Source organism: Xenopus tropicalis, chromosome 4 (genome assembly GCF_000004195.4).
Source record: "Xenopus tropicalis strain Nigerian chromosome 4, UCB_Xtro_10.0, whole genome shotgun sequence".
NCBI lineage: Eukaryota > Metazoa > Chordata > Amphibia > Anura > Pipidae > Xenopus > Xenopus tropicalis.
The window spans coordinates 49,576,399-49,601,748 of record NC_030680.2 but is presented as its reverse complement, the minus strand read 5'-3'; the positions used below and the strand labels follow the sequence as shown (position 1 = coordinate 49,601,748).

At 38.4% G+C, this 25,350-nt stretch overlaps 1 protein-coding gene across 8 annotated transcripts in view; it reads left to right on the top strand.

Moving 5' to 3' along the window:
• chd9 (chromodomain helicase DNA binding protein 9) overlaps nucleotides 1-25,350 on the top strand; it is a 144,555-nt gene that overhangs the window by 27,756 nt on the left and 91,449 nt on the right. For all 8 annotated transcript variants that reach the window (XM_031900162.1, XM_031900163.1, XM_031900161.1 and 5 more), the window contains exons 3-4: nucleotides 18,275-18,612; nucleotides 24,734-24,842. In XM_031900162.1, coding sequence (XP_031756022.1) covers nucleotides 18,275-18,612; nucleotides 24,734-24,842 — 447 coding nt within the window. The remainder of the gene's footprint in view (nucleotides 1-18,274; nucleotides 18,613-24,733; nucleotides 24,843-25,350) is intronic.

The window sequence follows — 25,350 nt, the reverse complement described above, 5'->3', positions numbered from 1 at the left end:
TCCGGCTCTCTAATTTATAGGCATGCACCCCTTTTGTGACATGAGCGGTGGTCGGGTTGGGCGGGTTCTGATCTATAAATAGAAGGGATCGAAAAACCTCAACCCACACATTACTACTGGGATTCCTTGTTCTATGAAAATAAAACAAGATGATTTTCAAGGGGGTGAATACTTTTTATAGGCACTCTATCTAAAAGGCTTATTTATATTTTCTAGAATGCTAAGTGGAGAACGTATGGAAGATTTAGGGCTCGCACTGACAAGCATTTTTTACTACACAATAAGATGATTTAGCTTAAGAAATAAAAACCATTGTTTTTTTTCGAGATTAAAACAATAGGTAAAAAGTATGTTCAACCCAAGTCCCTATTCATTAAACTCCGTTACATGCGGTGGAAAAAAGACCATCAAGTTCAACCCTTCCAAGTAAACCCAGCATGCACAAACCAGTTGTGTAGACTTTTTCCCTGTTCGCATAAACCAACTGCCCCCCTGTGATAAGGGTCCCACCCCTTTTTGCTCCATTTTTTACTGTTACATATTAACATAGTAAGTTAGGTTGCAAAAAGACATACGTCCATCACTTTTAACCATAATGCCTATATATAACCTGCCTAACTGCTAGTTGATCCAGAGGAAGGCAAAAAACCCCAACTGAAGCCTCTCTAATTTGCCGCAGAGGGGCAATTGGACCAGTCCCTGAAACAACTTGTACTAAGAGCTATCTCCCATAACCCTGTATTCCCTCACTTGCTAAAAAGCCATCCAACCCCCTTCTTAAAGCTATAAAATGTATCAGCCAGTACGACTGGTTCAGGGAGGGAATTCCACAACTTCTCAGCTCTCACAGTAAAAAATCCTTTCTGAATATTTAAATGGAACCTCTTCTTTTCTGAAGGGGAAGAATAACACCCTCCTCCCGTGAATCTATGCCCCTTTTAATACACCTCAAAACTTTGTTTGCCCTTGCAGCCTGGCATTGCTTGCTACAGCCAAGTTTATCATCTACAAGGACTCCAAGGTTGTTCTCCATCATGTCTAGTGCAGTCCTGTTAAGGATATATGTTGCATATTTTTACATCCCAGGTGCATGACCTTACATTTATCCACATTAAGGGGTATATTTATCATGCTTTGTAAAAAGTGGAGTGAAGCATTACTGGTGATGTTGCCCAGGGCAACCAATCAGCATTTAGATTTCAACAGTTAGAAAACCAAAGTAAAACATCTGATTAGCTGCTATGAGCAACATCAACGGGAATGTTTTACTCCACTTTTTACACAGCATGATAAATATACCCTTAAATGTCATCTGCACTTAGCCACCCAGATTGCCAGTTTGTCAAGATCTTGCTGCAAGGATGCCACATCCTGGATAGAATTAACTGGTCTGCAGAGTTTTGTGTCATCTGCAAACACTGATACATTACTTCTAATACCCTCCCCCAAGTCATTTATGAACAAGTTAAACAAAATTGGACCCAGTACAGAACCCTGAGGGACACCACTGAGAACCTTACTCCAAGCAGAGAATATACCATTAACAACCACCCTCTGTACCCGATCCTGTAGCCAGTTTTCTATCCATGTGCAAATGACTTCACTAAGACCAATAGACCTTAGTTTAGAAAGCAGTCATTTGTGGGGAATGGTATCAAATGCTTTGGCAAAATCCACATAGATCACATGTATTGCACCCCCACTGTCCAGCTTCATACTAACCTCATCATAAATAGCAATTAAATTGGTCTGACATAACCTGTCCTTCATAAAGCCATGCTGATTACTGCTCATAATGCCAGTCTCCGGTACATAATTTTTAATGTGATCCCTCAACAAGCCTTCAAATAACTTGCCAACCATAGATGTCAAACTTACTGGCCTATAATTGTCAGGCAGAGATCTTACTCCCTTTTTAAATATAGGAATGACATTAGCCTTCTTCCAATCCATAGGTTCCATGCCTAATGAAAGCGAGTCTGAGAATATCAAAAACGGAGGCCACTGTAAAACTGACCGTAGCTCTCTCCGTACCCGAGGGTGTATTCCATCTGGCCCAGGTGCCTTGTTCACATTAATCTTTTGTAACCCTTTATGTACCATATCCTGTGTCAACCACTGCTAGTTTGAACTGAGGCATCAATGCAGCTATTGGGTGGGTCTTGGCACTCTGGCTCCTTTACTGTATACACAGAAGAAAATAACTGGTTTAGCACATCTGCCTATGCTGTATGATTTAATATCAATTTAAATGACAACCATTTCTGCTCTGTGTTATTAGCAGAAAACAAAATGCCCCAACCTATGCTCTGAAGCACTGCCCTTAAGGAGCTAAAATTTGCTTTTCTAAAATTCAGGGTCTTTGTTGCCCTATCTTATATTTGTTTCCTGCACCAAACATCAAATGAAATAACATTATGGTCATTATTTCCCAGGGGATCAACTGCTTGCACATTTGCTATACGTTCCGAATCATTAGAGATCACTAGATCCAGTATAGCATGGTTCCTGGTTGGCTCCTCAACAACCTGTAACATAAAGTTGTCATGCAACAAGTTTATAAACTTGTTCCCATGTACTGTCCTGGCAGTACTATTGATCCAGTCAATATCAGGATTATTAAAATCCCCCATTATTATCACTTGCCCCTAACTAGCAGTCTTTTGTATTTGCAACAGGAGCTGAGCCTCCTTCTCACTTACATTAGGGGGTCTATAGCATACCCCTACCATTAATTTAGTGGATTCTCTGTCTGTGAAAAGCTCAACCCATAAGGCTTCAGCTCCCTTATTTACCACCATCACTTCCTCCTTAATATATGTTTTTAATTTCTGCTTAACGGACAGACGCACCCCTCTTCCTTTTCTATTGCCTCTGTCCCTCTGAAACAATGTATAACCTCTAATATTAACTAATATTCAACCAGGTTTCAGCAACGCCAATTACATCATATTTGCGTTCCAATGCTAGTACCTCCAGCTCTCCCATTTTACCAGTCAGACTCCTTGCATTAGTAAACATACATTTAATACTAGTACCAGTGTGAGAATGTTGCATAAACAACTTATGGTCCTCCCTGCCATTATGTGTTATTACAGTTTTGTTTAAAAAGCTGAAATTGACCTTTAAGCTGCGAGTCTCAGTTCCCCCAAGAGACTTGTTTTGCTTATTAGTTACAATTGTATCTCCGTGCAGGTGTGGCTTGTTAACTTTCTGGGTTCTCTGCCAAAAGCTACTTATTTAACTAGAAAGGGAAATCTGAGAATAAACGGGTTGAAAAACATGAAGTCACTGAATGAAATCTGATCTTTTGTTGGCCTCGCCCACTTTTTCTAACCTTGGACCACAGTTATATAGTAAAGTTTCAAGTTTTATTGTCATATACAAATAACAATGAAGCATCATTACCGTAATGAAATTTTTTGACCCGTGTTCCTCCCAACTTTACATAGCCAAAAAAAAAAAATACAAATATTAAATATAATAAAAGTGTGCAATAAGGTACAAGTATTTACAATAAAAAAATGCAATGAAATATTTGAAATTGTGCAGTGAGGATTTAAAGTGGCTTGGCTTAAAGTGACATTGTGAAGAGTCCAGTAGTTATGGGGAGTGTGTTGGTGTGTGCTGTGCAAAGTTTGGGGACCCTGGTTTTAATAGTGTTTGAATGGCAGCAATTTAAATTTCCCCACTGAAAGTCAACGAGGGACATCTGATTGGTGGTTGGTGGCTCTGCCCTTTTTTCTAACCTGGAACTGCAGTTACCCAGTGACTAACTGTGCAAAGTTTAGGGACCCTAGGATTAGTAGTTAAAGAACAGCATCAGTTTAAATTTAAACCAATAAAGGTCAATAGGTAAATTGTGATATGTCGTCGGTGGGTGTGCCCACTTTTTCTAACCTTGAGTTGAAGTCACGCAGTGAACAGTGGGCACCCTGGCATAAATAGTGTGAGAATGACAGCATTTTAAATTTAAATAAAATTTAATGGATGAAATCTGGTTGGCTGTTAGTGGCCCTACCCACTTTTCCTATTTATGAACTACAGTCCCCCAGTGACCACCTTTGCAAAAGTTTAGGGCATAAAAATTGTGAGACTGACAGCATTTTACACTTCAAATTTCCGTGAAGTCAGTAGGTAAAATCTGATTGGATGTTCACTTTTGGGTATCCAACAATCATATTTTCATTCAGGCTGGCCCCATGACTATGTATTCAAGTTTGGGGAGTGTAGCCTGAAAGCCATAATATTAGCAGCAGTTTCAATTTCCCCATAAAAGTCGATGGGTGAAATTTGATTGGCTGTTTCGCCCTTCCCACTTTGGGGTCATCCAACAAATATCACTGTTTTATTCGCGGTGACCCCATTATTATGTTATTCAAGTTTGGGTGGTGTAGCTTCAAAGCTCCAAGTGTGGCAGCAGTTTGAAAATCTTCCCTGTCAGTCAATGGGAAAATTGGGGTGTTCAGAGCAGCGCCACAAAAAGACGGGATTGCTTAGAAAAGCACAAGCAACCTGCTCCGCTATACTGTGAAGAAGTGTGGGCAGTTTTGGTGTTGTACCCCTAAAACTGTAGAAGGAGTAGCGTTTAGAAAATGGGGGGGGTGCTAAGAAGAAGAAGAAGCGGAAGAATAAGCTGAAGTCGAAGAACAGTATGTTGGGGCAGATGGAAGCTATGGGAATATACTGATCTGTGTACTTGCTAAGCCACATTTTAAATGTATTCCATTTTCCCTCCTTATTTAACCATGTGAAAAACCTTTCCCAGTTGACACATTGCAGAGATGCCATGGCAAAGTCTGCACCGTCTAAAATTGAGTGTTTTAGTTACTCCCTTATAGAGTTGTCTCTGAAGCATTATCTCAAAGGAGACCATGTTATTATGTTGGGTTGAAACCCCCAACATACTGTTCTTCGACTTTAGCTTATTCTTCCGCTTCTTCTTCTTATTCTTAGCGCCCCCCATTTTCTAAACGTTACTCCTCCTACAGTTTTAGGGGTACAGCACCCAAACTCCCCACACTTCTTCCCCCTATAGCGGAGCACGTTGCTTGTGCTTTTCTAAGCGATTTCGCCCCCCGTCTTTTTGTGGCGCCGCTCCGAACAAATTTCATTGACTTTAATGGGGAAATTGAAACTGCTGCCAATCTTACAGCTTTGAGGCTACAGTCCCCAAACTTGAATCACACAGTCATGGGCTCAGCCTGAATGAAAATAGGATGATTACTGGATGCCCAAAAGTGGGCGGAGCTGTGAACCGCCAATCAGATTTTACCTATTGATTTGGCAGAAATTCAACCTGCTGCCAGTCTCACAGTAATAACGTCGGGGTCCCCAAACTTTTTACACTTGGTCACTAGGGGACTGCAGTTTAACTTTTTGAAAAGTGGGCGGAGCCACCAACAGCCAATCAAATTTCACCTATTGATTTTTATTGGTTTGATGCCAGATTTTCCAAACTTTGCACAGTCAGTCACTGGGTGACTACTCATTCAGGTTTTTTTTTTTTTTTTTTTTTAAAAACCCGCAAAGTGGGAGGGGCCAACAGCAGCCAATCATATTGTACCCATTGACTTTTTTGGGGAAATTGAAACTGCTGCCAAACTTACAGCTTTGAGGTTACACTCCCCAAACTTGAATCACACCATCATGGGCTCAGCCTGAATGAAAATATGATGATTGTTGGATGCCAAAAAGTGGGCGGAGATGTGAACAGCCAATCAGATTTTACCTATTGACTAGGAAAAAATCCAACCTGCTGCCAGTCTCACAGTAATAACGCCAGGGTCCCCAAACTTTGCAGAGTTAGGCACCAGGTAACTGTGGTTCAAGGTAAGAAAAAGTGGGCGGAGCCACCAACAGCCAATCAGAGTTTACCTATTGACTAGGCAAAAATCCAACCTGCTGCCATTCTCACAGTACTAACACCAGGGTCCCCAAACTTTTCACAGTTGGTCACTAGGGGACTGCAACTTTAGCTTTGAAAAGTGGCGGAGCCACCAACAGCCAATCAGTCTCTACCTATTGACTAGGCAAAAATCGAACCTGCTGCCATTCTCACAGTAATAACGCCAGGGTCCCCAAACTTTGCAGAGTTAGGCACCAGGTAACTGTGGTTCAAGGTAAGAGAAAGTGGGCGGAGCCACCAACAACCAATCAGAGTTTACCTATTGACTAGGCAAAAATCCAACCTGCTGCCATTCTCACAGTACTAACACCAGGGTCCCCAAACTTTTCACAGTTGGTCACTAGGGGACTGCAATTTTAGTTTTGAAAAGTGGGCGGAGCCACCAACAGCCAATCCGATTTTACCTATTGATTTTTATTGGTTTGTTGCCAGTCTTCCCAAACTTTGCATAGTCAGACACTGGGTGACTACGCATTTAAGGTTTTTTTGTATTTTTGTAAGTGGGTGTAGCCACCAACAGCCAATCAGATTTTACCTATTGACTCTAAATGGGGAAATCCAACCTGCTGCCATTCTCACAGTATTAACACCAGGGTCCCCAAACTTTTCACAGTTGGTCACTAGAGGACTATAGTTTTAGTTTTGAAAAAGTGGGTGGGGCCACCAACAGCCAATCAGATTTCACCTATTGAATTTTATTGGTTTGATGCCAGAGTTCGCAAACTTTGCACAGTCAGTCACTGCGTGACTTTGTACTCAAGGTTAGAAAAAGTGGGCGGGGCCGCCAAAAGCCAATCACATTTCTTTCATTGTTTTCAGTGGGAAAATTTCAACTGCTGCCATTTTCACATGTTTAATGTCAGGGTCCCCAAACTTTGCACAGTTTGTCACTAGGGGACTATGTTCTAAGTTTAGAAAAGTGGGTGGGGCCAACAACAACCAATTAGATTTCACCTATAGACTTCAAATTTTAAATTTAAACTGCGGCCATTCTTTAAATATTAATACTAAGGTCTCCAAACTTTGCAGAGCTAGTCACCAGGTAACTGCAGTTCAGAGTTAGAAAAAGTGGGTGGAGCCAACAACAGCCAATAAGATTTTACCTATTGATTTTCAATGGGAAATTCAACCTGCTGCCATTCTCACAGTAATAACATCAGGGTCACTAGGGAACTGCATTTTTAGGTTTTAAAAAGTGGGTGGAGCCACCAACAGCCAATCAGACTTCACCTATTGATTTTTTTTGGTTTATATTTAAAATGTTGCTTTGCTCACACTATTTATGTCAGGGTTCCCAAACAAGTGGGAGGATCCACCAACAGCCAATCCATTTCCACCCATTAGATTTCATTGGTTTATATTTAAACTGATGCCATTATTTAAATATTAATTCCAGGGTTGTTAAAGTTTCCAGAGTTTGTCACTGGGTATTTGCCATTCAAAGTTGGAAAAAAGTGGGCAGAGCCACCAACAGTCAATAACATTTCACCTATTTACTTTCAATGGTGAAGTGTAAAATGCTGTCAGTCTCACAATCTTTATGCCTGAGTCCCCAAAATTTGCAAAGTTGGTCACTGGGGGACTGCAGTTCAAAAATAGGAAAAGTGGGTTGGGCCACTAACAGCCAATCAGATTTCATCCATTGAATTTTATTGGTTTAAATTTAAAATGCTGCCATTCTCAAACTATTTATGCCAGGGTGCCCACTGTTTGTCTTTAACTATTAATCATAGGGTCCCTAAACTTCGCAGAGTTAGTTACTGGGTAACTGCAGTTCCAGGTTAGAAAAAGGAGGTGGAGCCACCAACTGCCAATCAGATGTCGTTGACTTTCAGTGGGGAAATTTAATTTGCTGCCATTCAGACACTATTAAAACCAGGGTCCTCAAACTTTACACAGTAGTTTTTACTGTATAACTGTGGTCCAAGGTTAGAGAAAGTGGGCAGAGCCCATTCAGTGACTTCATGTTTTTCAACCCAACATGAAGTTTGTTCTCAAACTTCCCTTTCTAGTTATTACTGTTCCCTAAATGCTCACCCACCCCCAGTGTCTTTTAGATATCACCAGGTGCAAAATAGATTAATTCCTAGTAGGCTTGAAATAAAAAGTTGTCATTTAGCATATTAACAAACCTTCTAGTTTTTTCTTACTTGGCTACTCCAGTCAACGTCTGGATAAGTCCCCCATAATAACAACTTGACCTAGTTGTGAACCTCGGGGTGGTTTATAGCATGCACCAATGAATTTTCTTTGTAACCTTTAGCCCTGCTGAAATCTCTACCCAAAGGGATTTCACACTGTCCCTGGTAATTTCTTTAGCCAATGGTTTAAAATCTGATTTAACATAAAGACAAACCCCTCCACCCTTTTTTTTTTAAAATTTATTAAGGAAGTAAAGAAAGAAAAGGTAAAATATATATAAACATAGCATATGAGTGACCGCAATAAGGAGGGGTAGCATCAATAGATGGCATAGTCTAATTGGCTATTCCGTAGATATGTGGGTGGAAGATTGTATGGTTTGGGTTCCCCTCCACCCTTTTTAATCCCTCTGTCCCTCCTTAAAATAGTGTATCCATTTAAGTTCCCAGCCCAGTTGCATGTTTCATCCCACCAGGTCTCAGTGATACCAAAGAAATCATAATTTTCAGTACATGCAATATATTCCAGCTCTCCTAATTTACCTGACAAGCTCTGTGCATTAGTCATCATGCAGCGGAGATTACTACTTCTCCATCTGAGATTTACATTAGATAACAGAGAGTTAGATCTAAGAGTAATATTAGGATGTTTCCTTTGTAACAGTGGAAGTTCCTTAGCTGGTATACTGTATGCCTCCCCTCACTCCTCCCCCATGACCCCTTGCTAATTCCACTGCCCCCTCTACACTAGCTTTCCTATAAACCTCTAGCTCACCCACAATGCCCCCCCCTTGCCTAGTTTAAACACTCCTCCAGCCTCTTAGCCATTCTCTCCCCTAGCACAGGGGACCCCCTTCCATTGAGGTGCAACCTGTCAAGGCTTTATAGATTGTACCCCAAAGAAAAGTCAGCCCAGTGCTCTAGGAACCCAAACCCTTCCTTCTTACACCAAGACTTTATCTTAGAGCCTAGATTCACTTTCCTAATGATTGAATCCCCTGTTACTCCAATCTGTTTAGGCCTAACTCTGCTCTCCTTCCCACCTATACTAGAGAAACTGGTCTCCCGGCTGTTAGAGAGATCAACTTCATCTAGAACCACCAATCCAGAGTTCATGCTCGCATCTTCTTCACACAATCTGGCAAATCTGTTGAGATGCACAAACCCTGGAGCAGCCTCACCTTTTCCTTTCCCCACACTAGATCACCCAGCTTACTTTCCTCATCATCTTTGTGCTGTTCTCCTCCCCCCCCCCCACTAGCTCCTGCTCAGTGTGCAAGAGACTCCTCACAAGATTGTTAAACAATAGGTCATACTGTCCTTTTAATATAAAAAGGGCTTTTTGAGGTCACAGCTTTTAATAGCTTCACATTTAATTGGGCTTTATATTTAAGGGAAATTACCAAATAATAATTTTCCTCTTCTAAATTATAGAAACTGTCCTATTTTCTTGTAGTTTCCTTACTATCTCTGTGTTTTTTACTATGAAGTGGAAGTTCACCTTTAAATGAACTTCTTATTTAATGTAGAAAGTGATATTCTGAGGAAGTTGGTCCTGTAATTTTTCAGTTATTTAGCTTTTTGTTCAGCACCTTTTGCATTCAGATTTACACAACATATCTAGTTGCTAGAATCTATATTCTACTTAATTTTATACACTTTCATTTTTTGGTGTTACTGTTCCTTTAAGGCCTTGATCGTTACTGTTGTAGAAATTTTGGCGCAATACTTTGTTTGTAAAATACATAATTTCTAGCCATTTGTGTTTATTGGATTTAGTTCTCCTTCTCTGGTATACTTTATAGTTAGAGAATGCTTTAAGATATGGTATACTGACCAGATTGGGAGGTGAATCCGAGAGAGTATGCATATATTTATTTAGGGCAATATTTTGAACCTTAGAGCACATACTTACTAGTGTTTGTTTCTGTGTTCCACCACAGGGGAGTGCAGAAACAAACAAAATTCCATACTTCTATATGTGCCTGTACTCACAGAGGCACAAATAAGCACCAAACGCAGGTGTAACACATCATGTTGCGTGAGTATTGGCACATACTCAAGTATGGAATGTGTTCTTTCCTGCACTCCCCTGCAGTGGAACGCAGGGGAATGCAAGAAAAACGCTTGTGAGTACGAGCCCTTAATTGGTTATCGTTTCACCCAGTTTCATTAAAATTATAAGGTACATTAATGGTCAAGTTTAATTGCTCACTCACTATCTACCTCAGAGCAACTGAAATATTCCTGAAATACCATGCCATAGGCATGTATGGTGTTTATTTTTTGTGACCAATTGATATGTATTTGAACAATTCTGGTGTATAGTAAAGGAAAACTCTGGCAGTGATGATGTTAAAAAAAAAAAAAAAAAACTATAAACATAAAGCAGTGCTACTCAGCTCCCTCTGCTGGCTGCTCATCACCAGCAGCTCTCTGTATTTGCATGTTTATTTATTTGTAACATTTTTTTCCCTTACAGCCTTTCTGATATTTATGCCGATGCGTTTTTATGCTGCTGAGCATTCATTTCCCCATCGCTTTCCTTCTCTGTATTTTTTTTTTTCTTGTTGTTGTATCTGTGCTGAGCTCGTGAATCCATCCATAGCCACAGTGTGGAATCCCCCTCACTCCCTCCTCTTTCCCAACCCCCTATCCTAGCTTCATCAGGAGAAAAAAATTATTATAACGTTCAGGATACACAATGTATAGTTGCGGTATAAGGTTGCTGCTCCTGAATGGAGGAAGCAAGATCCTGTCAGTGTCTGGCTTTTGAAGGCTGCCCTGTAGTGGAGGAGGTTTAGTTTGGTGGTAGTGGTGGGGGGGGGGCACTGCAAGTAAAAAAATCCTTGGAGATCAAGAATGTCTTCTGCAAAGAGGCCAAGAGGAAGGGTAAGTGAAAGACTGAATGAGAGAGGAGGGGGGTGGCTGACGGTGATGTGTAACCTCTTATAACTGGCCCTGCTCCATCGCCATCTTAAGCGAGTGGCTCCTTCTTTAGTTCTGTGTCTCAGGCTGCAGGGCCTTTAGCTGTGGTATCTAAGGCAGAACAGCCTCCTGCTTCTATCCTTGCCGCAAGACCCACTTGCGCCTGCTTCCTTGGGGACTCAGGATGTGTGTGGATACTGCTGTCAGCTTCTCTCGTCACTACCTACAGGAGAGTAAATATGGGTGAGTCAAAGGGGAAAGAACATTAGGATTTATTCTGGCTATTTTCTTTTTATGTGCAGGGATAGGCTTTTCCCAGAGGAAATCTTGCAGATACTTTTTAGTTTGGAATAGATGCATTTTGTTACCTGGTGAGAGAATATTTGTTAAAAAAAAAAAAGACTTTTTTTTTATCCCAAGAGATTTATCGAGCTGCTTTGAATGCATGTCTTGTTCAAAAAAAGAATGCTTTGTACTTTAACATGCGTAGTTTATGGAGTCTGCATTGAAATAATTAACAAGCTTTATGTTGCAGTGCTGCACTATGCACAACACTGGTATGTAGAGAATTTAATTTACATATATCTGTATGCTACAGACACAAATGCATGTGGTATATGTGCATAGGCAGAAAAAACATATATTGTTATGAAATGCATTTTTATTTAAGCACTCTAGCTGTACTGATTTGGTTAAAGGTTTATATTATCCCTTCTTTATAAAGCTCCAGCACACACATTGCTACAAGTGTGTTTTTGTGGGACATTTTCTATGTATTGGTGTACTTCTCTTCAACTTATGTTTTTATTTTGTATACTTGTGGGGGGAAAAGTACTTGTGCTGTTTTATATTTCTTTGTTTACATTTTCTGTTGCGTACATCTGTGTGTTATCATTCTGGACCTGGACATGATTGATGTACTACTGTACATCAAACATCTGCATTTCTTCTGCACACACCCACTGCATTTGTAATTTGTACAGTACATCAGTCATGTCCAGAATGGGACTAAAATGTCCACAGCAACATTCATGGTTGTTGCACTCCATGTTATAATGTGTGCATTGTTGCCCAAGGATATATTTATGTAAATATGTATATTTATTCTTATATACATATGTACATGAATATTCCTGGTTATAAAGGTTATTTAATAAAAGAGATAGTTCAATCAAAAATATACATTTATTAACAAAAGCTATTGACACATATCTACAGAAATAACAAACATACAAAATACAAAACAACACTCAATCTAAATACAGTATATAACTACTATTTAGAAAGATAATTATAAAGGTGGATATGTTACATAGAATCCCACTGCCACCCATATACTCATCCTTCCATTGAGTCAGGCATCTGTGTCCTCACTCCAGGAACTCCAGGAACACACTTCTAAAACTTAACCCATGCTATTAACCTAGAGATTGGTCATAGTTAATGTTGCAAGTTCTGATTGGTCAGTGACCATTAAGTTAACTTAACTGAGGCAGGTTGGACAATGGAAGTTGGGAAAATGCAGTTGGAGACAAAGGGGATTAAATTTCCAACCACCCTTGGTCAAAGGGTAGGAGACTTAGCAACTGTGTACCAGATAGGATGTGTTTGAAGCTTGCATCTGTTGTAACCTCATTGTATCTAATATGTAAATTACTGAACATCCTTAAATACACAAGTTACAATGTATATATAAAATACATGCATATTCTATTTAATAGAGATGTGATGGTTAATATGCATGTTATGTTTGAATGGAACTTATATACTTGTTACTAAGAAAGAGATGGTCAGTCCTGAGATTGGATATACAGTGCTTTTTCATTGTGTTTAGGTTCTTGTTCAGATTATTTTTAGAAATTTTTGCAAATTGCAAGTGTCTATACCAGTATAAGTGTAACAGAACAGTCATTTGATATTTTAGAAAGGGCATTTGGGATGGGTGAAAAACAAATGTTGTATGAAATTAACTCTTCTGTATGAGATTAATATGTTTGCAAAGCATAATAAGTTCTTACACTGCTGATCTCCTTGAAAAATCCAGTGAAGTTGTAAACTAGAAAATTGTGACGTAGCCATGTATATAAAACGTGCATATAAATAAATTTCCTTAGTGACATTGCACAAAAGACTTGTAACTTTTAAAAGTTTATTAACGTAAGTTTTGCATTTTATCAAAAAATTTGGTGTAAAGTCCAGCTTATGCCAAGTTGCATTTCTTCCTTGGCATTCTTCTTCCTTTTGTAAATATTCACATAAAATTTACATAAAATGTTACATACACTTATTAGAGAAAATAGTGTAATGTCACACGTTATATTGTTTGATTACCATGTAATATTGTAACCATTTTTTCTGCTTATTAGTATTAACATCTGCATATTATATAGGCAGCACAAGGACTGGCATAGTGCTGTGTTGTGGGTATTTTAGCAAATCTCTTGTTAGGCGCTTAGGCTCCGAAGGGTCTGTTTCTTAAGGTCTATATTCCTTTTAAAGATACCCTGACTCCTTACTTTTAAAAATACTTCAGCTATTTTGTTAAAGCTATAATTTGTTCAGAAGAAGTAGAATAATAGTAGTAGGCATGAAATTAGGGACTATATCATAATGTGAGTGGTATGATTTTGTAAAATTTTATAATAGGTTATATTAAGATTATAAGATTATCTACCTTCTCTTGTTCAGCCTTTCTTCTGCTCAAAAAAAAGAGTAATATGAAAGTTTTAAGCAATTACATATATATATATATATATATATATATATATATATAGCTGAAAAATAGATGCCGCACTCACAGGTCTTAGTGAAAAATAAAAGGTATTTATTGTGACAGACTAACGTTTCGGCTGAGTCCACAGCCTTTCTCAAAGTGCACAAGCATTTCAACAAACCCACTCTTAAACCTAAAATGGCGCCAAAATTCTGTAGTGACGTCATAAGTAAGTGTAATTCGTGATTCCCCACCCCCTTAGTGTAAAATCAATCAAAAATGTATCTAGGATAATTCACAAAATACAAACATATATACACACATAATAATAGTTTAGAAAAAATCCAGTTTAAGTGTAAAGAATAAGTGCAGAGAGAACAGAGATAGCCACCTGTCATTGCTGAACTGCAACTCCCACTCGCACATCCTACAAGAACGTCCTAAGTCCATTAAGCTGTACTCAATCGGTGTCACCATAGCGCTTTCATAATGAGTGTGCAAGGGGCCAACATACGTTACTGACTTAGAGTTATTAGGCACTACCGATTAGCACAGTACATGGCCGCTATTGTTAGAACGTCAGCGGCTCCCGGAGAGTAATCTGTACGGGTAACTATGGTAACCGCCGCGTTGTAGCGCTCAATGCATACGCGGCTAGTTAGTGAGGGCAGACTGGGGGACCAATAGGTCACTTACTCTGGGGGGAAGTAGTAGTGGCAGGTACTGGATCCTGATCGGCTCCTATAGAATCCCCACTATGCAGGCGGGCTTCCATGGTGACCCTTACGTTATCTGTGCCGATCGTAATGAGACAGGAAGCTCCTCCCTGCTCGGGGGATATAGTGACAGGTGCTGGCTATAGCGGGGGCTCCGTGTTCCACGATCTTACCACCCACAGGTGGTTTGGCTGGAAAGTGATCGTGAGACCCAATGCAGGGTAATCTTCGTGCCAGGATGATTGAAATGAACCTACATCATGCGTATACTGCCATTATTCATAGCAGCCCACACAGAGTAGGGTATGCCTCCCAGTCATGCGTGTAGACTGTCATTTATCATAGCAGCATCCACGGGGCTGGTGGTCACCTCAGTTCATCCGGGAAATTATAAGCACGGCCCCTCTGATTAATCGCACCATTAAATGTCACATATTATGTATTAAAAACATGTCATACTACAGGTTACTGGGGGTATTAAAAGAATAAGACTATGGTCCTATGTAAGGATGGGAGTGTACATTGCCTACAGCGCAGGTGGGTGAGCCGAAAGCAGAGAGATATACCGGAAAGGAAGAAATAGAAACAAAGTATCATAAATTGAGATTTTTATCAATCAGAGATATTGTAACAAATAAAGATAAAATTGTACTTAAGTTGTTAATATCTGTAACTTCATATTTGTAACTTTGTTACTAACGAATTCAGGTGTTTTTAATCTTTGAGGAAAATCAGATAAAGGATATCAGACTAATGTCACTATATTATAGAGAGGGAGAGATTAGAGAATACCTAACTAATATTACTATGTTATAGAGGTCAAAATAAGGTCAGATTCTGTAGACAATTAGTGGACGTGGTGGGTACAACATGGAATTATCCTCTGTACAATTTTGTATACTGCACCCAGGCATCTCTGATCCTATATAAACGTGAGTGCCTGCTTCTCTCCTCTTTGATATATATATATATATATATATATATATATATATATATATATATAATGTATTAATAACTACTACTACTAACATGTTCATTTTTTTATTATTTTCTATTACGGTTTCCCTTGAATGTTTGTAGAAGACCTAGGTATGGCACAACAGGACTTGACTCTTGATGTGAAATGCAGGAAAATCATCAGATATTGCTATTTTATTAGTTTTGAATTAGTATGGTAAAGTAAAACCCCCATTTTACTTTTTTTCTGGTGTAAAATTAGGGAAATATAGTATGCATTATAAAATGATGGGATCACAAAAAACTGTTTAAAATGGGGGGGGGAATTAAAATCAGGGTATCTACATTGAGGTTTTACTGTACGTGTACAAGAAGAGAAGTTAGCTTTAATAGCCTGACAAACAGTCTATTTACAAGTAAAGTGTTTTTTATACAGGGATGGGATACAGGTATTGGACCCCTTATCTGGAAACCCATTATCCAGAAAGCCTGTCTCCCATAGACTCAATTTTAATCAAGTAATTCAGATTTTTAAAATTGATTTCCTTTTTCTCTGTAAAAATAAAAATGTAACTTGTATTTGATCCCAACTAAGATATAATTAATCTTAATTGGATAGGGCCCATAGAGCCCATTTAATGGAAATGAAATCATTTCCCTCAGCTCAAACCTTTCAGGGCACAGAATGATCCTGCACAGCTTGCTCCCTTTTCCCATCCCTGCTGTAGATCTGAGAGATGTTCCAGGCATCAGCGTCCAGGCAGGGAAGTGACTTCAGACCCAAGCTAAAATGGCATCTGCTAATAAACAGAGAGAGCTTCTAGGGCTGTTTACTCAAGTATCTTAAAGTGTTCTGCAGAATAAATATAGTGTTCTAGCTTGCACTGTTATGGCTACTCTATTGGTAATAAACTGCCTCAGTAGCTTTTCTTCTTTATGGGGTACCTATCAACAAAAAAAAGTTTTTCCCTACTAGAGGCGCAGGCTAATATTGACCACACTCCAGTTGGGGGAATCTATATTATTATAATTTTTTTTTTTAAGGCACAAGCTCCAGGTGTGGGCAGCAATGTCACATCTCTCAATCATTAGTGCATCAAGTTGCTTTCCATCTGTGTTTGGTGCTTAAATGCACCTTAATGGGTACAGTCCGATCAGGAAGCATGGGCTGCATTTGTTCCTGCGGTCGCCATAGGTGGAACAAGGGTCTGTGGCACTCTGCTACAACTGCCTGTGCAAAAGAGCAACAGGCCTTTTTAGTTCATTCCAGTTCAGATTTAATGGAGTCGCAATTTGGAGCGTTCTGTTCCCCAACTATTGAGCTACCAGAGTCTAGAAATCTCCCCATGTGCCATTGCATACAAGTTGCTGTTTGCAATAGTTTCAGCACCATTCTCATACACTTTGGGAGGCACACAGTTGACAACTTAATGTGTTATTATGTAATAACAGGGATTCTGTCATGATTTTATGGTGTATTTTTTATTTATAAATTACACTGTTTACGTAGCAAATACTTCACTCTACCATTTAAAATGGAAACATCAAATGTATTTTTTATTAGTTGTAATATTGGTGTGGAGGCAGTGCATTAGGCCTGATTCTGAGCTTTCGGAAGGAGTCAGCGCTATACATTAAAACTGCTTTCAGAAAACTTATTGTTTCTCCTACTCAGTGTAACTGGAGGAGTCGTGACTTGGATTTTTACTATTGAGTGCTTTTCTCATATTTACCACTTTTAAGTAAAACAGGTAGGGATGTTGACATCAGTCACGCTTAAAGGGGACCTGTCACCTTAAGAAATGATTCCAGATTGTTTTCTGTTGTGTTCTTCAAGCAAAATAAACTTCATTTACACTACATAAATTATTTTAATCTTACTTTCTTCAGTCTTGGAATTCACAATTGCAACAAGCAGGCAGGCACCATTTTGTGGACACTGTTATTAAGGCAAACTTTGCATTCTGTTTCTGTGCCAGTATGGGGGGACCTGATACCCATGTCCATGCACTGGTTACAAAATTAGATGGTGAGGAGAGAGGGTGAATGTGAGGAGAGCAACAACATCTAAGAAGTTCTGAATTGAAAGTGAAAGTAACTCTCTGCCCCACCTCTATGCCTAAGGCATAGAGGCGGGGCAGGCAATATATGATTGACATATGGGATTTTTAAATGCTTTTATAATGGGTTTGGATGTGTTAATAAAAAAATGAGTTTGGGTTTCCTTTTTAATTTGAAATGGGCTTTTATTATACAGTTTTTTAAGCCTGTGTGACTGGTCCGCTTTAAGTCCTGAGCTGCAAGTTTGAGTGAAGTTTATCAAAGCACAAGACATATGGCTGTGGCACCTTGGAAAATAAGGAATATGGCTAGCCCCATGTGAAATTTCAAAATTAAATATAATGATTATATATGATAATATAATGATTGTGATTTTAAATAAATGGATTTCAGTGCAGGATTCTGCTGGTGAAGTTTTATTAATTGATGTTTTTTTGAAAAAAAAAAAACATGTTTTCCCATTACAGTATTCCTTTAATGTAATATCCTGTGTGTGTGTGCTATACTCTGCCTGCGCTATTCTGCTGTGTGTGCCATACTCTGCCTGCCCTATCCTGCTGTGTGTGCCATACTCTGCCTACCCTATGCTGCTGTGTGTGCGCCATTTTCTGCCTGGCCTGTGCTGCCTGGGTGTGCCATACACACAGGCAGTACATACAGTGACAGGTGCTGGCACTGCTCCTACGGTCTGTTTGAGGTGTGAACAGGTGGACAGCACAGATTTACAGTTTACTTCAGTGTTATATATATCTTTATATCTTGTTTTACCACAGTTTTGTCTTCCAAAATTGCTAGAATAATTGCATAAACAGCATCTTGTATTTACTATTCTATATTTTGCATTTTATAGCCTCCATCCTCCAAAAAAACAGATGGTTTTCGGGCCTTCCAGAGGCTGGCGAATATTAAGGTGAGGTCCGCATCTGACAAACGCCCCAAAAAGAAAGTGGACACCGAGAGTAAACAAGAAAAAGCAAACCGCATCATCTCTGAAGCAATTGCAAAAGCTAAAGAGAGAGGGGAGCGAAACATTCCTCGCGTCATGAGTCCTGAGAACTTCCCTAGTGTGTCTTCTGAGGGAAAAGATGAGAAGCGAGGTAGAAAAGGCAAATCGAAACCCAAGGAGAAAGAAGGCAAAAAAACCAAAGCTGGACTATCCTCAGAGTTAAAGGAGAAAAAAAAGATTGGGTATGTGTTTTTTGCATTGCATCTGTTTACTTGTCAAAAAGGCAATTTTTAAGTTTTATATATGTAAAAATGCTTTCCAGCATTTCTCATTCATTCAGGCATTTTTAGACAGTGTGCAACATTAGTAGGGAACCAAATCCACATTTTAGGATTTGATCTAATTCACCCCTAGTTTGCATATGTAAATTAGCAAAATTATGGGAAAAGAATCCAAGTCTTGCATTTATGTCAAATCCTGAATTGAATTTGGGGTATTGTATCTCTAGCCTAAGGTTGACTGAGATTTCATCTTAGTGCCAGTTGGAGGAACTGAATGACTGGGGGCATGAGTTAGTTTAACATGACAACATGACAGCATAAGTGATTGACTGTAGAGTCATGTAAATGCCTTTTAAATAGGCACAATGTTAATAACTAGGAATGCACCGAATCAATGACTCCGCACGGTGTGCTCTTTATATGTAAATTCGGATTTGGTTCAGTTTTCGGCCGAATCCTTTACGAAGGAATCAGAGTGTTATTGAAGTACATGTATGGGATCCTTTATCCAGAAAGCCCTGAAATGTGAGAAGGCCCACCTCCCTTAGACTCCATTCTTATCGAAAGCTTTACAAATTAAACACATTTTTCATTTTCTATATAATAATTAAATAGCTTGTGCTTGATTCTATAGGTGGTCATACATGTTCAGATTTTAGTATTTTTTCTAACTATCATACATTTAAATGCAACAATCTAAAACTAACATTTCAGACAGAAATTGTAGGATAAAGCCCTAAAAATAACAAATTGGAGTATGTTCTGAACATAGTTGGCAGACACCAATCATACAAAAGTGACTTCCTGGAAATGCATCATAGGTACCCCAAGGATATCATCAGATATATATATATATAATACATGCGCAGATTTTATCGCTGACTGATTAAATGACCGGTCGCCATGATACAAATATTATCAGGACAATAATTTGTAGCCCACACTGCGTTTCATGCGATTTTATCAGTGCATGTATGGCCAGCTTTAGATATAACGAATCCTTACTGAAGGAAAACAATCAAATTGGGTTTATTTAATGTTTAAATTATTTTTTAGTAGACTTAAAGTGTAGAGATCCAAATTTCAGAATAACAAATCAGAAACAGTTTAGTAAAAAAAAAAAAAAAAAAAATTAGACAAGAACCTGGTTGCATTACTGTGCACATCCCCTAAACTAAAACCTGGTTGAAGCACCTTTTGATTTTATTACAGCACTCAGTCTTTTTGGGTAAGAGTCTATCAGTTTGGCTCATCTAGACTTTGCAATTTTTGCCCACTCCTCCTTAAAAAAACTTACCACATCCGTCAAATAGTGAGGGCATATCCTGTGCACAACTCTTTTCAGGTCACCTCACAGATTTTCAGTTAAATTAAGTTCTGGGTTCTGGCTGGGCCATTTCAGAACATTGATCCTCCTTTGGTGAAGCCATTGCTTTGTTGATTTAGATGTATGCTTTGGTTTGTTGTCACGCTAAAAGGTGAAGTTTCTCTTCATCATACACTTCCTAACAGATGCTTAAAGGTTTTGTGACAAAATAGACTGATACTTGGAGCTATTCATGATTCCATCCACCTTGACTAAAGCTCCAGTTCCAGCTGATGAAAAGCATCCCCAAAGCATGATGCTGCCTTTACCATGACTATGGGTATGGTGTTCTTGTGATGATGTGCCCAACCATACCTTTTGGAATTATGGCCAAATAGTTTAGTTTACCCAATTTGGATCTTTCATCTTGCTACCCTACCCCACAACTGAGACACATGTTTGCCACATGTAGGGAACAACCAGTACTTGCCAAGAAATCCTGAACCACCTTCAGTGTTGCTGTAGTCTTCTTGGTGGTCTTCCTTACCAGTTTTCTCCTTGTCTTTTCATCAATCATTCTAGGGACAACATGATGTTAGTACAGTCAGTGTTGAGCCATATTTTCTCCACTTATTGATGAGTTTCTTCACCATGCTCTATGGAATGTATAACGATTTGGATACTTTTTTGTACCACAGTCCTTCAATTATGAGAGCCCTTTTATGTTCCATGGCCACTGGAGTATGACACCAAGTGGATTAATCCTATAGGAACAGACAACCTTTATCTGAGCTCAGTAATGCAACCAGGTTTTTGTATATTTTTGCTTTTTCGTCTTTCACTAAAATGTTTTGTTTTTTTTGTAGGTGGTAATATTTCAGTGAATGTGGAATAGGTTAATAGGTTCTGAAAAGATATATTTTGGTTTCTTTTTTTTTTTTTTAAAAAAACTGAATGCAAACCTGACATTTTCAAGGCTGGTGTATATAGACTTTTTATATCCAGAGTATGGGTAAGCTTAATGCATGGAGATTTTGTGGTATCCCTAAAAACTGGGGCGAATTATGAATAATAAAATTGTAAATTGTGTTTGAAAGGGCCTTTCTAATAAATGAGAGGCACACTATACTGATTTAAGGCATCACTACACATAGGTTTCTTTAAGAGAAATGCAGTTAAGAGATTTATAATGCCATCAAAAGGGGTTGAACAGTTCAGGTGCCTGCAGTGTCAGAGCTCCATCTTTGATATAAACTAATTGCTATAACTACACGACAAAGGTCACTTCTCTGCCATGATGTTGAAAAGCAAGAGCTGCAGAGCCATTTATATTCAGTGGAGCTTTCACTTTCTTTCAAACCTACATTAAACTGAGCGTGTCTGTAGTGCTCTACCCATGTATTTAAGGACAGCTTTCTCCTCAAGCTTTCTTTCGGCACCCCTGAAAGAGCAAACGTTGATTATCCTCTTTTTAGTCTTTGAGAATTTTCTCTCGAATAGCTTTATTTTTGTCATTGTAGTAACCTTTTTTTTCAGTCTGACATAGCACTGAGGTATTTAGCTGATAAAGTATCCTCAAAACAATGATATAATGCCAGGGTACATAAGAACTTAGTTGACTTGTAAGAGTCATGCTGTGTCAAGAGATATCAAAAGACTACTGATATTTTTATCACTATAAGGAATTAATCAAATGTATAGAATGGCACAGATATACTTAAGATTATGCATCTGTAGAAATTTTTTTTATGCAGTGGCCTCATCAAAAAATGTTCTGGAGTTTCTATTCATGTGTTAAATAAGAACCTTTGGACTGTCACATCAACATGTACTTGCATAAATGTTTTTTTTTAAGGAAATTGAGAAAAAATTAATGTATGATTTATCATGAAAGCAGTCTTACTGTAATTCATACAGGTCCATGTTCATTACATTTAAAACATTCACACTTTTAAAGCCCATATTCTGATACATTTTTAATTCATAATTAGGGATGCACCGAACCCACATTTTTGGGTTCGACCGAACCTAAGAACCCACCCAGCAGGATTCGGCCAAATCCCGAACTGAATTCGAATCTTTATTAGCATATGCTGATTAGGATTGGAAGCGTGTGCGGTGAAATGTTTTTTCATTGCCCATTTAACCCGTTCCGAATTCTAATTAGCATATGCTAATTTATGCTAATTAGGATTCGGTTCAGCCCGGGACCGCAGATCCGTCCGAAACCAAATCCTTAAAAAAACGCAGAGATTCGGTGCATCCCTATTCATAATATAGCTTTGTCTTATCATAAGCCTGTCATTTTGAGGATTTTTTTATCCATGTAGTTTTAATGAGATTTGGCTAGTGCTACATGCTTTCATGTAGTAATACTTTTATAATGCTACTTCTGTGAATTGCCTTACTACGCAAAATTTATCCCCAATTCAAAATGGAATGCCAAAAATGTAATGTGTTTAAATGTTATAGAAAATACCCAAGAGAGAGCTGTACAAGCATTATTCACTTAGACTTGAACAGATAACAATCTACCAACAGATCAGGAGCTAATGGCTAGTAAACCACAACTTATGTGTGTTATACATTAATTTTATCTTACTGTAATGGCTTAATGCCATTATCTTATGGCATGTGGGGTAATAGAATCTGATTTGCAAATATACCTGTACAGGTATGTGACCTGTTATCCAGAATGCTCGGGACCTGGGGGTTTCTGGATAAGGGATCTTTCTGTAATTTGAATCTCCATAACAAGTTTGTTAAAAATCATTTAAATATTGAATAACACCAATAGGGTTGTTTTGCCTCCAATAAGGATTACCGTATATACTTGAGTATAAGCCGATCCGAATATAAGCCGAGGTACCTAATTTTACCTAAGAAAACTGGAAAAACATATTGACTTGAGTATAAGCCTAGGGTGGGAAATGCAGCAGCTACTGCTACGTTTTAATAATCAAAATAAATACCAATAAAATTACATAAATTGAGGCATCAGTGGGGTATATGTTTTTCAATATTTATTTCAAAGAAAAACAGTAAACTAGCTCTGTAAGCGGAGAAGAGGGTCAACAAAAACAATATGAGTACTATCCCACGCTCATTGCACATTTGCAACCTGGCAGCAGACCCAGTCCCGGAGGGATGTAAGGGGAAATAAGTATTGCTAGTGGGAGCCTAGGCCAGGGCACTGGAGGGTCTGGTTGCAGGTGGCCTAATTTGCACACAAAGGACAGAGGGTGCTAGTCTAGAGGGACCCAAGGCGCCCGACTCGAGTATAAGCTGAGGGTGACTTTTTCAGCACATTTTGGGTGCTGAAAAACTAGGCTTATACTCGAGTATATACAGTAATTATATCTTATTTGGGATCACTTACAAGGTACTGTTTTATTATTACAGAGATAAAGGAAAGGCCATTTCCATTATAAGCAAATAATTCTAATTTTTTAAAATTATTTGCTTATGATGGAAATGGCCTTTCCGTAATTCAGAACTTTCTGGATAAGGGATCCCATACCATTACCTATATACCTTGCTTTGCTTTCCCCTTAAATTAATTATATTAAGTGACCAGGGAGTTGCACAGATTTTCAAGAAAGTAGAGGGGTCTTTAATTCCCACAATCAATCAGTTCACTATGGAACAGGGTTAAGGGTTGCATGAAACTGTGAGCTTAATGATCTCTGAATGAGCACATGTCAAAATGCGGGATTTATTTTATCTTTAAATAAGGCAAAGCTGACACCAAAATTGTGTACTATGTGATTAAGGACAAAATTCACAATTATATCAGCTTTTAGAAGCAGATTTTAAAAATTAAAGCTCACTGCAGAAAAACTTCACTTTCTGTTAATTTCTATGGGATCTTTAGAAGCATATTTATCAAATGGTGAACTCTAAGTTACACCCATTGATAAATACGCTTCTAAAAATTCTTTAGGATTCTATTTCTATTTCCAATGAATAGAAAGCGGATGAGTTTTTCCTGTGGTGAGCTCCAATCTCACACTTAGATAAATCTGCCCCTTGGTGTGTTATAGATTGACCTGTTCTAAGAATCTTTTAATTTGGTCATCATTATATTTGTAGGTATCCAGTCATTCAGTGAGTCTTATGTGATTACATGTTGAAAGGAAAACTGTACCCCCAAACAATGTAGGTCTTTATAAAAAAAATATATTACATAAAGAAACTCATATTTAAAATCCTGCTTCATCTAAATAAACCATTTTCATAAAAATATACTTTTTTAGTAGTATATTCTATTGGGTACTCCTAAATAAAAAAAATTTTTAAAAGTTAAGGGCTTTCTCTTGGGATCATAGGATTTACAGTGCACGCAAACAAGTTAGAACACACACACGCATACATGCAAGGCCACATCAGCCAATTAATGGACAGAGTTCTGCCTTTTGCTTCCACTCTTCTTCCTGTTAATTTTAGAGCTGCGTTATTTCTGGTCATGTGATCTCTGAGGGAGCACACAGCCCATTACTAAATAGTGGACCAAGGAAAAAGGATGTAAAAGGACAGTATTTACTAGCTAGATTCTTTAACAGGTCACTTAATATAATTAATTTAAGGGGTATAGTTTTCCTTTAATAAAATAGGCAAAGTATAAAATGTGTTTGAGCAATTGGTACTCAGAATTAAAAAAAAATCGAAAGTAACTTTATTAACATGTTTTTGTGTAAACACCAGCGACCAATTTAAATGGCATGCAGATAGTTAAGTAATTAAGGTTGGTGAGGTCTCTTTTCCTGTTTTCCCTAGCAAACTGATCATTACTCTGGGACGGAAGCAGAAGAGAAAGATGGAATCTTCAGATGATGTATCAGATTCAGACAGGGCTCCAAGAGTTCACAATGATGAGGACCTGCAGGTAGGATATATTTGCTGATTCTGCCCACCAGGTCACAGTGGGCTATTTGTCATGGATCTTTTTCTATAGTATCTCATGCCATTCTCAGTATTTTATTACCATATTTGTCTATTCACTAGCCAAACATATCTTCTGGATTGTCCATTTATATAGTGAAAGCCGGGGTTCAGACAAATCCCAGCATTTTTAACAGGATTCACCCGAACGCTGACAGTTTAGGAAACTATCTTGAGACTTTAAAGGACATGTAAAGCATACAGTGGATATAAAAAGTCTACACACCCCTGGTAAAATGGCAGGTTCCTGTGCTGTACAAAAATGAGACAAAGATAAATCATTTCAGAACTTTTTCCACCTTTAATGTGACCTATAAACTGTACCACTCAATTGAAAAACAAACTGAAATCTTTTAGGTGGAGGGAAGAAACCAAAAAAAACTAAAATAATGTGGTTGCATAAGTGTGCATACCCTCTTCTAACTGGGGATGTAGCTGTGTTCAAAATTAAG